General features: G+C 39.1%; 1 protein-coding gene across 2 annotated transcripts in view; it reads right to left on the reverse strand.

The window, feature by feature from the left end:
- EIF2AK4 (eukaryotic translation initiation factor 2 alpha kinase 4) overlaps positions 1 to 14,579 on the reverse strand; it is a 102,238-nt gene that overhangs the window by 67,222 nt on the left and 20,437 nt on the right. The window contains exons 3-7 of one of the 2 annotated variants that reach the window (XM_054565596.1): positions 12,596 to 12,698; positions 8,339 to 8,491; positions 6,556 to 6,636; positions 5,287 to 5,435; positions 1,336 to 1,451 (exon numbers count right to left, since the gene is read on the reverse strand). In XM_054565596.1, the coding sequence (XP_054421571.1) occupies positions 1,336 to 1,451; positions 5,287 to 5,435; positions 6,556 to 6,636; positions 8,339 to 8,491; positions 12,596 to 12,698 (602 nt within the window). Of the gene's footprint in view, positions 1 to 1,335; positions 1,452 to 5,286; positions 5,436 to 6,555; positions 6,637 to 8,338; positions 8,492 to 8,649; positions 8,716 to 12,595; positions 12,699 to 14,579 lie in introns of those variants that run through there. The other variant, XM_054565597.1, reaches the window with a different exon arrangement.

Raw genomic sequence — 14,579 nt, forward strand, 5'->3', positions numbered from 1 at the left:
CCTAAGTCAAGGACAGTCTCAAGACTAAAGCTAATCATCTCTGCCAAGGTTTTGAACCTGCCCAAATGGTTGCTTTGTCTGCCCAGGGCAGGCTCTGTATGCACAGAATCCTGTACAGTTCAGGCCGCTTTCACGCAGGCAAGGTTAAGTGCCCACTTCATCGACTATTCAGATATTTGGTTTCTTCTCCCTCCACCTGCTGCCTGCTTTGTGGCAGCTCCTCTGCTCATTTGTCTCTCCTTAGAGGGGGCTAGAAAAAGACACTGAAAAAAAGGCAAACTTGATTTAGATAATTCGGCTGTCTGTTAGTTCTGATAAGAATATTCATGGAATTAAAAATTGAACTTAGACATGCTCCCCCTCTCAGGAAGACTGCCTGTGCCTTTCCCTTCTCCCTCTTCGTCCCTCAGGCGTGTTATCTCTGCCTTTCTCTCTCGTAAGCTCCAGGGGCCCTGGGAGCTGTAACTTGTTTCCTGAGCCTACGCAGCCGAGCTATCTCACTTCTACTACCTCTGTAACTTTCTAAATAGACTTGTTCTTATAATTTGAAAAAAATGTAAAAATTAAAATTAATTGTCAAATTAACTATGTATATGCAAGCAGTCCTTACACTACTTAGTGGCTATATCTGTATGGCTCGTAAAAGATGACATATGTTTAGGGCAAAGGAGTAGATACTGAAAACTTGATTTTAATATAAACAGTTCAAATCTCAAATTGCTGAACTGGCTTCACCCCAAACAGTTACCAGTAGGCAAAATTGCTAAATAAGACACTAGAAAATAAAGTGATTTTCCTAGTCAGGTACAACATGCCTAGTGAGATAGTGCTAAGCAGATGGATATCAACTTAAGAAAATAGGACTTGGTCATCAAAGATCACAGGCATTTGTGAAACTAATATAATATTGCACATCAAGTCTAATTGAAAAAAATTTTTTAAAAAAGATCACAGGCATGAGACCTCATTTTGTTACATATATTTCATCAGCAATAAATGCACATGATGCAAAATTCTACGAATTCATAATATTTCAACCATTTTTAATTTCAGAAAGGTCAACTAATTATGACAATGACAAACTTTAAATTTATCTATCTTCCTGCTAACAATATTTCCAAGAGCCTAGGTTTTAATTTACATCTTACAGAAGGGGAAGCCTGAGTGACTTCTCATTCTGGTCACTAGGAATGGGAGCTAGAATGACCAACTATCGGCCTACTGGCCTTCCTTGGAATGCGCGGTCTAGATGACATGGTGTCTATTCCACCTTGTTCCTTCACAATTGAACTTTAGTCATTAGAAAATTTAAGTGAATTTAGCTAGTGTACTCACCGATACATTTTCCTTTGTGCACCATGAGCTGATCAGGACTACCCATAGAGAAATACAGGACTTCACAAGAGCCAGGAGAATCTTCACTACTACATATGGAATACTGACGCTCTCGCCTTAAAAGTAAATTTGAACAATGATTTTTTTCAATTTCTTGCCTCCATTTTCTCCTGTCTGCTAACCCCCTCACAGTCTAACATATGTCTCTACTGGGAATTGAGCTTAAGGTGCAAACAGGAAAGTTGTTAAACTCCCCCACTCCCCATTGAGGTCTTCTCCACATGAACTCTACAAATTCCCAACTCTAGATCCGTGCTGTCCAATATGGTAGCCATTAGCCACATGCAGCTACCTGAATTTAAATTAAATTAAAAATTCAGGTCTTCAACCAGAGGGGCCACATTTAAGTACTCAATAGCCACAAGTGGCGAGGGGCTACCATATTGGATAGTACTAATATAGAACACTTCCTCCATCACAGCAGTTCTACGGTGATTCAGCGCAACCCACGCTGACCCTACAATCTCGTCATTCCAGATGCACATGCACTTCTGGAGGAAGCTGAAAAACAGGGCAGTTTGGAGCACTACAAATTCCTGGTCTCCAGTTGGGACCCCAATCAAGGAATGCTCATTCTTTCTCTTTGATAGATACTCTGCCATTTTCCTTCCTCACTTCTCTAAAACACTCAAAGCCCAACTCCTCCTCCTTTTTATCTTTTCTACTCCCCCCCCACCCCCAGCAGTGGGACCAACAGCTGGGACGCTAGATTATAATGCAAAAGTCATGAATAAATTAGGGGAGAGGGTTGCAGGAAGAGGCCAGGGAGAGTGCTCTTGATGGTCAGAATTGGACACTTGTAAGAAATGCTTTGATGATGCATATGGACAAATCTCTATAAAGCACTCTCACTCTAAGCATGACCTTGACTTTTACCTTCACAGAGATCATGAGGCAATGAGAAATGAAGCCCACACTTTCTCCTGTCCCACCTATAACCCTACTTGGAAATTATACCACTGTTTCTTTTTCCCAGACTCTGAGGAGGTCAGCTATGCTGGCCTCAGTTCTGTCTCCTACAGTCTCCTCTGGGATCTTGTTCCACTAGCTGTCCCTGCTCCTGTGCGTCCAATCCGCCTTCTAGATTAGCTTCTTCCCTTCACCTATCCATCTCTCCCATCTCTACACTCTCCTCCCAGTCCTGCACTCCATCCCTTCTTGTTTTGTTTTCATACTTTTACACTTGCTGTTTCCACTTGTGCCCCTTCTACTTACTCCTCATGCTACTGCAATGTCAATAAAACTGCTACCTCTCTCCTACCCATTCTCAAGCTGACTTTTCCCCTTGGTTCTTTTATTTTGGTTCATGGCATAGTCATTCATTCTGTCTCAAGTCAAAAATGTGAGTCTCCCTGTGCTCCTAGACCTCCTGCATCTAACTGATCCCCGTGTACCATCCTCTCCATTTCCGTGCCCTGTTCAGGTCATCCCCAGCTTTCACCTGGGCACACGCAATACTCCATTATTAACTGGTCTCTCCGCCCCCAATCCTACACATCTTACCTTCCCTTACCCTACTGCTGACAAGACCTCTTTTGATGAGTCTCATGTGTCCACATATTCTAAACACTGGAGAATGACTAAGACATTGTACTTTTAAAGTTATTTGTGCAACCAGGGGCACACTGAAATTTATGAAAAGAATAAAAGCAAAGATTTAAAGTGATATGTTAGACTTAACATAAATTATCCAGAAGCACCTCTACCCCCTCCAACTAATAGTCATTTTAGTCTAGGGAATCTTTTTTATTTTTTTTAAATTGTTCAAATGCATTTGTCTCCATTCTCCCGCCACTACTTTCTCCTGCCTAATCTAGGGCATCTTTATGTCCTTTAGTTTATAGTGTATAAATGGTTGCTTTTAAGATGTTTTAGAATACTAATCACCCCATCTGACTGTTAAGTGAAAACACAATGAGACTGTTAAGAGTGCTAATAAGAAAAGATATATTATTAGGATTAAAATAAAAGTGAAAGTGCCAGGAAAATGGCAAGTGTCGTACATGTCACTTAGGACAGATTGGCAGCAGGAACAACTGTGAAGGATAAAAAGTGAATCTCACTTCAAAAAGGAATAAAGAGAGAAAAACCAATGTCACTGATGTCTCCTGTTTTTACCTGTAAGATGTATATGTATTTGCTTTTTAGGAGAAGAAAAATAAAAGAATAAAATGGAACACTTTGCTTATTTCCTTTGACTTTCTAATCCATAAAGGCCAATTAACACAGAAAGAAACAAAATCAAGAGTATATCATAAGGTACTTTGGTGTATCAAGGACATTTTATTTCTTAACCAATAAAGCATGTGAGCTACTCTTTAAGAACGATTCATTCTTTACTTGTCCAGAAGTCAACATAGTGACAGAGATCCTTATAGGTACGTGTAATACTTTGGCAAACAGTAGGTGAAAACTATTTCATGCTCCTTCTTGGATGCTCATGGAATGTTTTTCTATCCAAGACATACAACTATCACTCTGCAAATGTAACATAAGTTGTTCTACCTATGACAAGGGGGGAGAGCATTTCCCATCCCCCTGAATTAATCTGCAAATGATCTTTGATCTTAAAAGTAAGTCTAATCTTAGATGCATTGTTTATAGTTAGCCACAAAAGATAGAAATGTTTAAACTTATAAAACTGTTTTGATATATCCAAAGACTTACTCATTGCATTGATTTATTTCACTGATTCTAACACAATAGAAATTTGTTAAGTATTTCTTAGTGAAATGCTCGGGCAATTTCAAATTATGTTATGTACTGGAAGCCAAATAGAAAAATAATCTAAATTGGTATAAAGAGTTATAATTTTAGAATTAAATTGTTACCAGAAACAGTATTGAAGAGAAAATTTGGCTCACCTGAACGGTGAGTGGTTGAACATTAATATCCAAATGATTTCTAAGTTCATTTTTTATAAGGTTGAAAATTAGGGAAAGAACTGAAATGGTTCCTTCTTATAAACAAACTATAACCTGAAAGTCTATGTAAATCTTTAATTTGATACTTAAAATGTTCCTTTCTATAGAAGAAAAGTGCTGGTTTTAAAGGTGCTGCTTAGATTCTCAAAAGTTTAAGCACATAAAGAAGTGAATTATAATACCTAAACCACTTAATCACCCACCATTCATAAATGGATCCTGTACTAAAATTTCCTTCTGATCCACAGCGGGTCACAGCATGTATTTAGGGAAGTCTCAGTTTTTTAAAAAGGATGTGGAGGAAGAAGTAGAGAGCATCTTTCATGTGACCTCTCATGACAGGAAACAGATCACGAGCCCATCTGCAAGGACAAAGAAGCCCAGGACTCCTGACAACAAACTGGGGCCCCCTTTCTCAGGTAAAGAACCTTCTACACCATGCCCATTTTGGAGCATTCCTCGCATCTGCGGGGCGGCCTATGGAGTGCAGACTGAAGACAGACACAGTGTGAAATTGGACTGGATGATGAGTCTGATGGAAGAAAAAAATTTTAATTACTTACTGACTAGTTAGATCATTAAAAGTCAGATCAAACTGCACTGGAGGTAGGACTGTGAAGGGTGAGGGACGGTTGTAAAAGTGAATGAGCAATAAAACTGGTTTAATTACAGATGCTTAGAAAATATTAAAACAAATTAAAATAAAGATGCTAACAGATACAGGGTGGGTAAAAAGTAGGGTTACAGTTGTGAGTATGCAAAACAGTTTATTCTTGTATTATTATTTATTAATTATTGTATTATTTTCCATATGAACAACTCTAAACCTATTTTTGCCCCACTATGTATATTGATACAGGCTTTGAAAAAGTTATCAAAACAACTATAAATTCAAAAATTTCACTACCAGTTGTTTTATTCCTTCTACATCTTTCATTCTTTCAGACCAGAAATCTCAAGGACTTACTTAGACCTTCCAGAGGAGTTGGTCCGATGTTTGCCATTTCCTACAAAGTCAGGAGAGCCTACATGCAGAATGGCAGCTGTTCTGTGTCCTCCTGGGTCCTTCCTAGGGGTGTGATTTGGATTTGAAAAACTAGCGATTTCCAAACGTTCCTAGAAAAAAAAGTAAAACCTATTTTAGACATAAGTCATAAATGGAAGACTATCAAGGTACACAATTATGAAGTTAGTAGAGTTCACATTTTATTTAACCTGAATGCTTTCAAGTGTAATAAAGCTGAACTAAGCTTTTAAAAATTTAATGTCTGACTATGCACTGGTTCAGGAACTGGAGGTCAGATTAGGTGTCAACAGAATTTGAATTTGAAACGGAAATGCTAGAATCTTAGAATATGCATTAAAAAGCTAGAAGGAACAAGAGGAAATGCACAGAAGGCATTCGAAGAGAAAGCAGAGTGGCAGACGGGAAGGCAGATCAGACCTAACACAGGAGAGCTAGTGGAGACGGTAACGTCATCTCACATTTGTACATGGCTTTGTACTCCCAGAAGGTAGTATAGTCCTCTGTGGGAATACTTACACGAGACAGAAAGGGAGGCATTGTTAGTCCTCTCTTGAGGGTTGAGGAAAATAAGTCACAGAGAGTGTCATCTAAAGGTCAGAGAACTTGGCAGTAAAAAAGCCAAAGCTTTAAGCCAAGTGCAGCTGACTCAGCATCAGTGCCTCTTCCCGCTACACCTCATAGTTTCCTTTCAGTTAACTGCCGTAATTCCAGAAAGTAGGATGAGTAAAATTTCCTCTTGATTTCTTCAAACATGCATGACTGGCTTTTTGATTGAGCTGGACACAGGAAAAATATAGGAAAAAGGACTTTATCCTTTTTCACCACTGCTTATAAACCTGCTCTGGTAAATCCTTCTTTTCCATCACTGAATGAAATCTCAAGCAGAGTCTTATGGTTTCCATTCACTCTTCAGCATAAAAAAAATTGCTTTATCTTCAAAGTATTAAGAATTCCATCCGGATTAATTGTCAAAACTTCAATTTCTTCTCTCCCTTGATTCATTGGATAAACTATTTACATAAGCCTAAGTCATCTACAGATAATAAACAGTTCTAAATTTTGTTTTCTGTTTGGGGATTTGTTTAGCATTTCATTTTAGGTTTCACTACTGATAGTAACACAGGAGGCAATAAATCATCGGGGGCAATAAAAAGATGTTAAGTTTAGCAAAATGACAACAATTTTAGCATAGCAGACTAGACAGAGTACCTGTTTGGCCATTTCTTTCCTTTTTTTCTCTTCTTTGATCTCGTCTTTCCTTCTCTGAATCTCATGAAGGATTTCACGTTGCTGAAAGAAATCATACTGCCATCAAATGCCAATCTTTGAAACCTCTACAACATATAAATTCTGAAATTATAAAAGCTCTTGTGAATTTCAAAAATTCTAGCTGTCCTTTCCTAAGGCCTGAATATATGGAACCTTCGTACAAACTATAGGTCCATCGGTTTTATCACAGTTCTTATGCAATAGGCATTCCCACTTAAATAGGTGTGAAGACTGTGTAGGGAAGGATGTTTGCCCCTCACTCTTCATGTTTCCAAGTGGAGGAACTTTCACTACAGCAAGACTATTGGCCTCTCACGTCCCCCCACACTTGACTTAGCCCCTCCTCTTTGATGTCCGCCTGTCTCTGGAGAACATGCACTTGTGCCTGCTCTCTGCCAAGGGATCCAGGGCCGACTCGGTGGAGCTGCACTGAGCTGTCCTCAGTGCCTGGACCCAGGGTGGCACGGGCGCCGCCACCACAGCCAGGGACTATCAACCTGAATTCTCTAATCAGCTCCCTCAGTATTAAAAGAGGTATTTTTATCCCTATTCCATTGACTCATGCATCTATGGTTCAACTGAGTCTGAATTTAGGTAGGGAAAAATACTGTGTTTTTATGAGTCCCCTAACATTCAAGGTTGTACTATCAAAACCATTAAAGCACTCACCAAAAACTGTAATGACAATAATACAAAATGAAAAAAACATACCCAAAACTTACAGGTAGTTAGAGTAGTACACTAAAACAAGATTGTTAGCTAATATTCACAATCTCCTAATAAAAATGTGCCTTCCTAAAAAACAATGACAACAAGGAGCTTTAAATTCTAAATGGCAATGAGGTTATACAATTAAATAGGAGATAAGCAGTAACAAAATTAAGGGGACCCACAAAGAGACAGTGTTAACATAAACACAGGGTGAACAAAATGAAGCAAGAAAAAAAATAAAGAACCAGGAGGAAGACCTAAGAAAAGCAGGAAAAACAAAATCCTATAAGTAACTGTAAGATCTATAGGAATAAAACTGGAAAGCTTCACCAAGTTAAAAATTGAGAAGGAAATTTAGATGTATATATTGACTCTGATTAAGGATTTTTAAAATAACACAGGAGTGGGGCTGGCCGGGGAGCACTACCTCATGTACCAAAAGGTTGCAGGTTCTATTCCCAGTTGGGGCACATATGGCAGACAACCGATTGATGTTTCTCTCTCTCTAAAATCAATAATCATATCCTCGGGTAAGGATTAAGAAAATAAATAAATAACATAGATGTGTATATCCTAATGCAAATAAAAATTACAAATGGTTAATGAATAAAAAAAGTTCAATATTTGCATTTTACTACTCATTTGGGCAGGAGATTCTTGTTCCACAGAGGAAAGAAGAAATTGCCTCTAAAACTCAGTGAGTTCCTACACAGCCTTACAAAGTGCAGAAAGATCACAAGAAGCTTGGTCAGACTGCCTTCTTTTTTCTTTTCTCTTATTTAAAGACCTGGACTACGGGTTCTAGGGGCAGCACTGAGGTTTGTTGAGAGGGAACTGCTCACAGAAATTTCTCAGTTACTCTTAGGGCCAGTCTTCTCACACGAGCCCATACTTCTTCAATCAAATATGAGCAAAGCTGAAATGCAGACAGATGTGCAGGTGGAGATAGAGTCACAACCAAGAGAAGCTCACAGTCATCTGGGCTGGCCACTTGCGGTGACAAGGGTCTCACCTCCTGCTCCTCTTTCCGCTTGGCTTCTAATAGCCTCTGCTGCTCCTCCTGAGCCCGCCTTTCCAGCATTTCTTCATGAAAAGACTTGGGAGGGGGTTTGTTATGCTCGCTGAGAAACAACTGCACGTGGTAAGCTAGCTCAAATATCATCACCTAAACAAGTAGATGAAAATCAACCACAAACAGTCAAACAATGGGAAGAGAGGGTACAAAGGAGAGACTATAGAAAAACAAGCAGGCAATCAGCCACTTACAACAGTGATATTCATTTTGATATGACACGTTCTGAATGAAGAACGTGATGCACTCACATCAAGAAAAGGCTTTCACAGGCCTCATCTCCTCGTGTTGCCGTCAAGACAAATCACTAGGTAAATAAAAAGCTTCACTTGTCTTTTGTAGTCCCATTCCATTTATTGGCATTTTCTGTATAATAAATTCGATAAAATATTTTTCTGTGCAAATAATTCGATAAAATGTTTAAGACTGCATAAAAGTAAAAAACTACCTAACTAGAAACCTGCCTATGTAATAACAGCTGAGCAGACAGTAATCATTGCTAACATCAGAGCTTTCATCTGTCCACGCTGCATACTGGAAATAATCCTATTGGGGGTCCAAAAGCAGATATTTAAAGCCTTTGTTATCTCCCTGCTAGTAACGTGCCAGGAGGAGGCTAATCAATACCTAGGAAGCACTTCATTTCCACTTAGGGAAGCATTCAGACAGTGCCTGAAGGAAAAAGGTCCCCCTCTCAGACGGTATTTATGTAACCACAGGAAGCCACTTCCCCTGCTCCTGGGAGTCATAAATCATTCCGGGGTTGGTAAATCAATGAGACAAGGTTTCTGGGACCCCACAGTGACTGCCTACCCCAACCCCGGGGAGGTTAAGAGTACCAAGCTCCTTCTGCACATGAGGACCACCATGCTGAGACTTCTTTTTCCTCCATTATGCAATAAAGCAGCTTAAAAATTCTTATTCCCATTACATATTTAAAACATTTGCTAAAGGGACTTAACACAGTAGTAAATAGTAACAGAAGCCATGGTACACAAGAGTATAAAGTTAACTGACTTAGAGTTTTCCTTTTTCTCAGAGAGTAAATGAAAAGAAACCACAGCTATTGTTGGGGAGAATTAATGTATTTTTTATTATACTAGAAGCTGTCGCATTCACTGACTATACTTTGATTTACAGTTGAGAAACACTAGTCTAGAATCTAGGGGGCAAGTTCTTTTAAGAAAAGCTCTTTTAACAAAAGCTAAGAAAAGTAGGAAGTTTCTATTATGTCAAAGACAAACCACTTCTATACCAGAAAAGAGCCAGGAGACAAGTGGCGGAGGGTCTTTCTTTTGCCAGTCTGTTTAATTTACTAGCATTTTCTATACAAACAAATCTGATAAAATACATAATACCAGAGAAAAATAAGAACTACTTTCAAAACTGGCAATTGTCCCTCTCTCCCCCCATTATCTACATGGCTCATTGCCTTGCTTCCCTCAGGCTTCAGCTCAAATGTCCCCTTATCAGAGGCCTCTCCTGACCTTATTTACAACAGCCAGTCTCGTTCTCACCATACACTGCAGGAGTGGCAGTTCGCCAGAGAAACTGTCTGTGCGTGAGTGCGTGCCTATGGTGAGGGGGAGGAGGAGGGTGTTTGTGTAGAGGGAGGGGGGAGAGAGGAAGGGGGAAGAGAGGGAAGGGAAGGTGGGGAGAGAGGGAGATTGATTGGTTTACTTTAATGAATTGGTTTATGCGAATATAGTTATAGGGCCTGGCAAGTCCAAAATCTGCAGGACAGGCTGGCAGTGAAGAGTTTATGCTGCAGTTCCAGTCCAAAGACCATCCATCTCCTGACAATTCCCTCTTCTTCTACGGAGGCCTTTTTATATTAAAGCCCTCAACTGATTGGATGAGATCTCACCCAAGTTATGGAGGGTAATCAGCTTAACTCAAAGCCTATACAAATTTAAATGTTAATCTCATCTAAAACAATACCTACACAAAAATATAGAGAATAATATTTGGCCAGATATCTGGATACTGTGGCCTAGCCAAGTTTATACATAGTATTAAACATTACAACATTTGAACAATCAAAATAAAAAAGTGACCTCATCAAATGCTGACAAGGATGTGAAGAAACTGGATCACTCACATATTGCTGGTGGGACTATACAGTGGTACCACCAGTCTGGAAAAGTGTGGCACTTTCTTAAAAAACTGAATGTGCAACTACCATACACCCACAGTTTCACCCCTGGGCATTTGTTCCAGATAAATAAAAAGTTCTGTTCAGATAAAAACCTGTACATGAATGTTTATAACAGCTTTATTTTTAATAGCCCCAAACTAGAAACAATCCAGATTTCTTTCACCGGGTGGACGGTGAACAAATAGTGGTACCATGAAATACTATACCACAGAATACCACTCAGGAATAAAAATTAAGAACTACTGATACATGCAACAATCTGTATGAATCTATAGAGAATTATGCTGAGTTAAAACAAAGCATTTCCAAAGGTTATATACTGTATGACAGTACATATATAATTTCCTTGAAATGAGAAAATTATAGAACTGGAGAACAGATTAGTGGTTGTCAGGTGTCAATGAGAGGGTGTAGGTGGGCATAAGGGAGTGGCTATAAAACGGCAACATGAGGGATCCTTGTGATGATGGAACTATTCTGTATCTGACTATCAATGTCAATATCCTGATTATGATATTGTACTATACTTTTGCAAAATATTACCATTGGGGCAAATTAAGTAAAGGGTACATGGATGTCTCAGTATTATTTCTTACAACTGCATGTGAATCTACAATTAACGCAAAATAAAAAGCGTAATTTAAATTTTTTAACAGACAGCAAAAGCAAAAATAAATGAGTGGGACTGTATTAAAATATTTCTCCACAGCAAAAGAAGCTATCAATAAAATGAAAAGGCAACCTAGAGACATAAGAAAATATTTTTAAATCATATATCTGATTATGGTTAATAACCAAAATATATAAAAAATTCATACAACTCAAGAGTGAATACACAGACAATCTGATTTAAAAAAATGGACAGAGGAGCCCTGGCCAGGTGGCTCAGTTGGCTAGAGCATCGTCCAGACACGCCAGACGGCAGGTTTGATCTCCAGTCAGGGCACATACCAGAACCAACCAATGAATGCATGAATAAGTGGAACAAGAAATCAATGTTTCTTTTCGCTCTCTCTCTCTCTCTCCTGCCCCTTTAAGATCAATCAATTAGGAAAATAATAATAAGAGCAAAGGAACTCAATAGACATTTTTCCAAAGAAGACATACAAATGGCCAACTGAGACATGAAAAAATGCTCAACATCATCAGGGAAATGCAAATCAAAACCTCAGTGAGATATCACCTCATATCTCTTAGAATGACTATTATCAAAAAGACATTAGCAACAACTGTTGGCAAGGATGTGGAGAAATGGAACCCTTGTGCACTGTTAGTAGGAATGCAAACTGGTCCATCCACTATGGAAACCAGTATGGCAGTTTCTTAAAAAATTAAGACTAGAACCACCATATCATGCAGCAATCCCACTTCTCAGCATATATCCAGAAGAAATGAAAACAGAATCTTGAAGAGATACCTGCATTCCCATGTTACTGCAGCATTATTTATAAGGGCCAAGACATGGAAACAACCTAAGTGTCCATCAACGAATGACTGAATAAACGTGGGAGAACTCGGGTAGACCCTGGTGTGTGGAGGGTTAAGAAAGAATTAGCACTGACCTAAGCGTAAATGCTCAGGCAGAGGAGAGACACTGAAGGATTAAAGGATGTTGCTAATGATTGTTGAGAGAAACAATTAATGCTTCCAATATGGAAAGAGAAGAAGTGGCTAAGTTTGCCTGCAAACATTTTCAATAATATAAAGATTCAAACCAAGATCAAGTTGTGATGCTAGGTCCAAAGTGTGTAAAAAGTATGGCCAGATTTATATGGACTGTTTTTGGAAAGATTCTTAAGCATTAATAAAACCATCTATACACACTCTATAATGTGTAATCCATAAATACTGTAAATTAAAGAAATATGAATTGCAGTGTTCTCTATTGTAGATATCAGTATGAAACAAAACATTCTAGTCAAAATTGGATTTAAGGTACAATGGAAATCTTTTTTAGGGCAAAGAAAAGGCAGAAAGGTAAACACTGGTGAACATCCTGAGATTTTTGCTGTGCTCTTATAATTCCAGTTAAATCTTACCTCTCCACAATGCTTTTTGGCCACTTCATCCAGGCGGGATTTTAATGAATTAACACTTTCATTTGACAAACCTTTGGCATTCTTTAACTCTATTTCAGGCACTCTGGAAAGAGAAAAGAAAACCAAAGAGGAGTTACTCTAGAAAGTGTAGCCTGTTTGCATTAATATTTGCTAAGTTCCAAGGGATTTCATACAGGGCTCATTTGTTAACTCCTCTCTATAAGCCCAGCAACATTTCTCTCCCTCTCAGAAGGATTCCAACTACACCTGGCTGGCACAGCGCTGGTCATGGATTTACCTGCAGGCCATGGGGAGCAAGTGGGCGGGCCAATTGTCAGTGTGGCCTGTCAGGTGCCCTGCTCCCCAAGATGATCACACTTACTGGGGCAGGATCCCAACATCTCTCCAACTCCTATGTCTCTGATTTCAGTTGTATGGTCTGATTAAAATTTTCCACATCAACTGCTATTTTACTGCCTTAAAAAAAATCACTCCACTCTGTGCATGACTCCAGTCTAGTAACATAATGATGCCCTCCTTTGTATGGTAATGCTCGACTCTGGCTTTACCCCAACATCAATTAACCCAGCTCTGACAGCTCACCCGCATGAGGGCAAGTGCTTTGCTCTAGTTTGTGAGTTCTGGCATAAAACAGGACAAGAATAACGAGGCCATGTGGAGCCATGATGGTCCAGCTAGTATTCCAACATGCTGTGTCCAGTCACTTACTCTGATTGTAAATGAGGTGGAAAAATGCTCACTCACTCATGTGTAAATCTAGTCCTGCACACTCTGCAAATTCTGCCTCTTCCAAATATGCCTATCTCACACTCCCCTTCATCCTTATAGCGCACAACTAAGACTCAACACTGTCTGTCTACTCAAGAAAAGTACACAGCCAGCCCTCAGGCTTCTTTTTATTCCCAACCAATAAACATCCAATAACGATTCACTGAGATTAAGTAGGCTTTATTTGAGTTTACTGAACAGAAAATGACTCTCTACTTCCTGCCAAGCATTTCTGAGTAATTCTGAGTACTGCTCATTATCTATGAGCTCTCCCAATGCTTCAGTTATAATAGGTTGCTATGGTCATTATCCACTTGGATAGATGGAAATCTGAGAGAAAATACTTTATATACATGAGAAAAAAATAAAAATACCATATAGCCCTGAGTCTATGCATTCCTGTCTAACTCAGGAGTCTCTCACAGTGGCATCAATGACAATTTTGCAGGAAAGGAAAGTTTCTACACCATATCATCTGAAAGGACAGGAACATTCCTCCAAGTCAAGCCTTACATAATTATTTTTTTAAAAATTAGTCATTGTATAGCAGTATTAACAGAATGGTGAAAACATCATCTATAATACTAATTAATTTTTTTAATATCATACTTATAAAAAATATATTTTGTGTATTTATTTTCAGAGAAAAGGGAAGGGAAGGAGAAAGAGAGGAAGAGAGACATCAATGTGTGGTTGCCTCTCAAGGGCCTCCTACTGGGGACCCAGTCCACAACACAGGCATGTGCTTTGACTGGGAATCAAACCAGTGACCCTTTGGTTTGCAGGCCAGGGCTCAATCCACTGAGCCACACCAGCCAGGGCAATACTAATTAAATTTAAAACCACCACCACAACAACAACAAAAAACAAACTCTTCAATATTCTCTATTCCCTTACCACATAATTCATAATTTTATGTAGCTGATATTATAATGCTTATTTTCTTACTTTGTATAAGCATTCCCATGTTGTTTTAATCCTCACCCAAGGATATATTTATTAATTTCAGAGAGAGAGGGAGGGAGGGTCCGAAGGAGGGAGAGGGGAGGACATCAATGTAAGAGAAAAACATCAACTGGTTGCCTCCTGTACTCGCCCTGACCAGGGATTGAACCTGCAATCTAGGTATGTGCTCTGACCAGGCATCGAACTCACAACCTTTTGGTGTATGGGACGATGCTCCAACCAACTGAAC

Source organism: Pteronotus mesoamericanus, unplaced genomic scaffold (genome assembly GCF_021234165.1).
Source record: "Pteronotus mesoamericanus isolate MK-2021 breed Mesoamerican mustached bat unplaced genomic scaffold, CSHL_Meso_final contig_164, whole genome shotgun sequence".
Classification (NCBI taxonomy): Eukaryota; Metazoa; Chordata; class Mammalia; order Chiroptera; family Mormoopidae; genus Pteronotus; species Pteronotus mesoamericanus.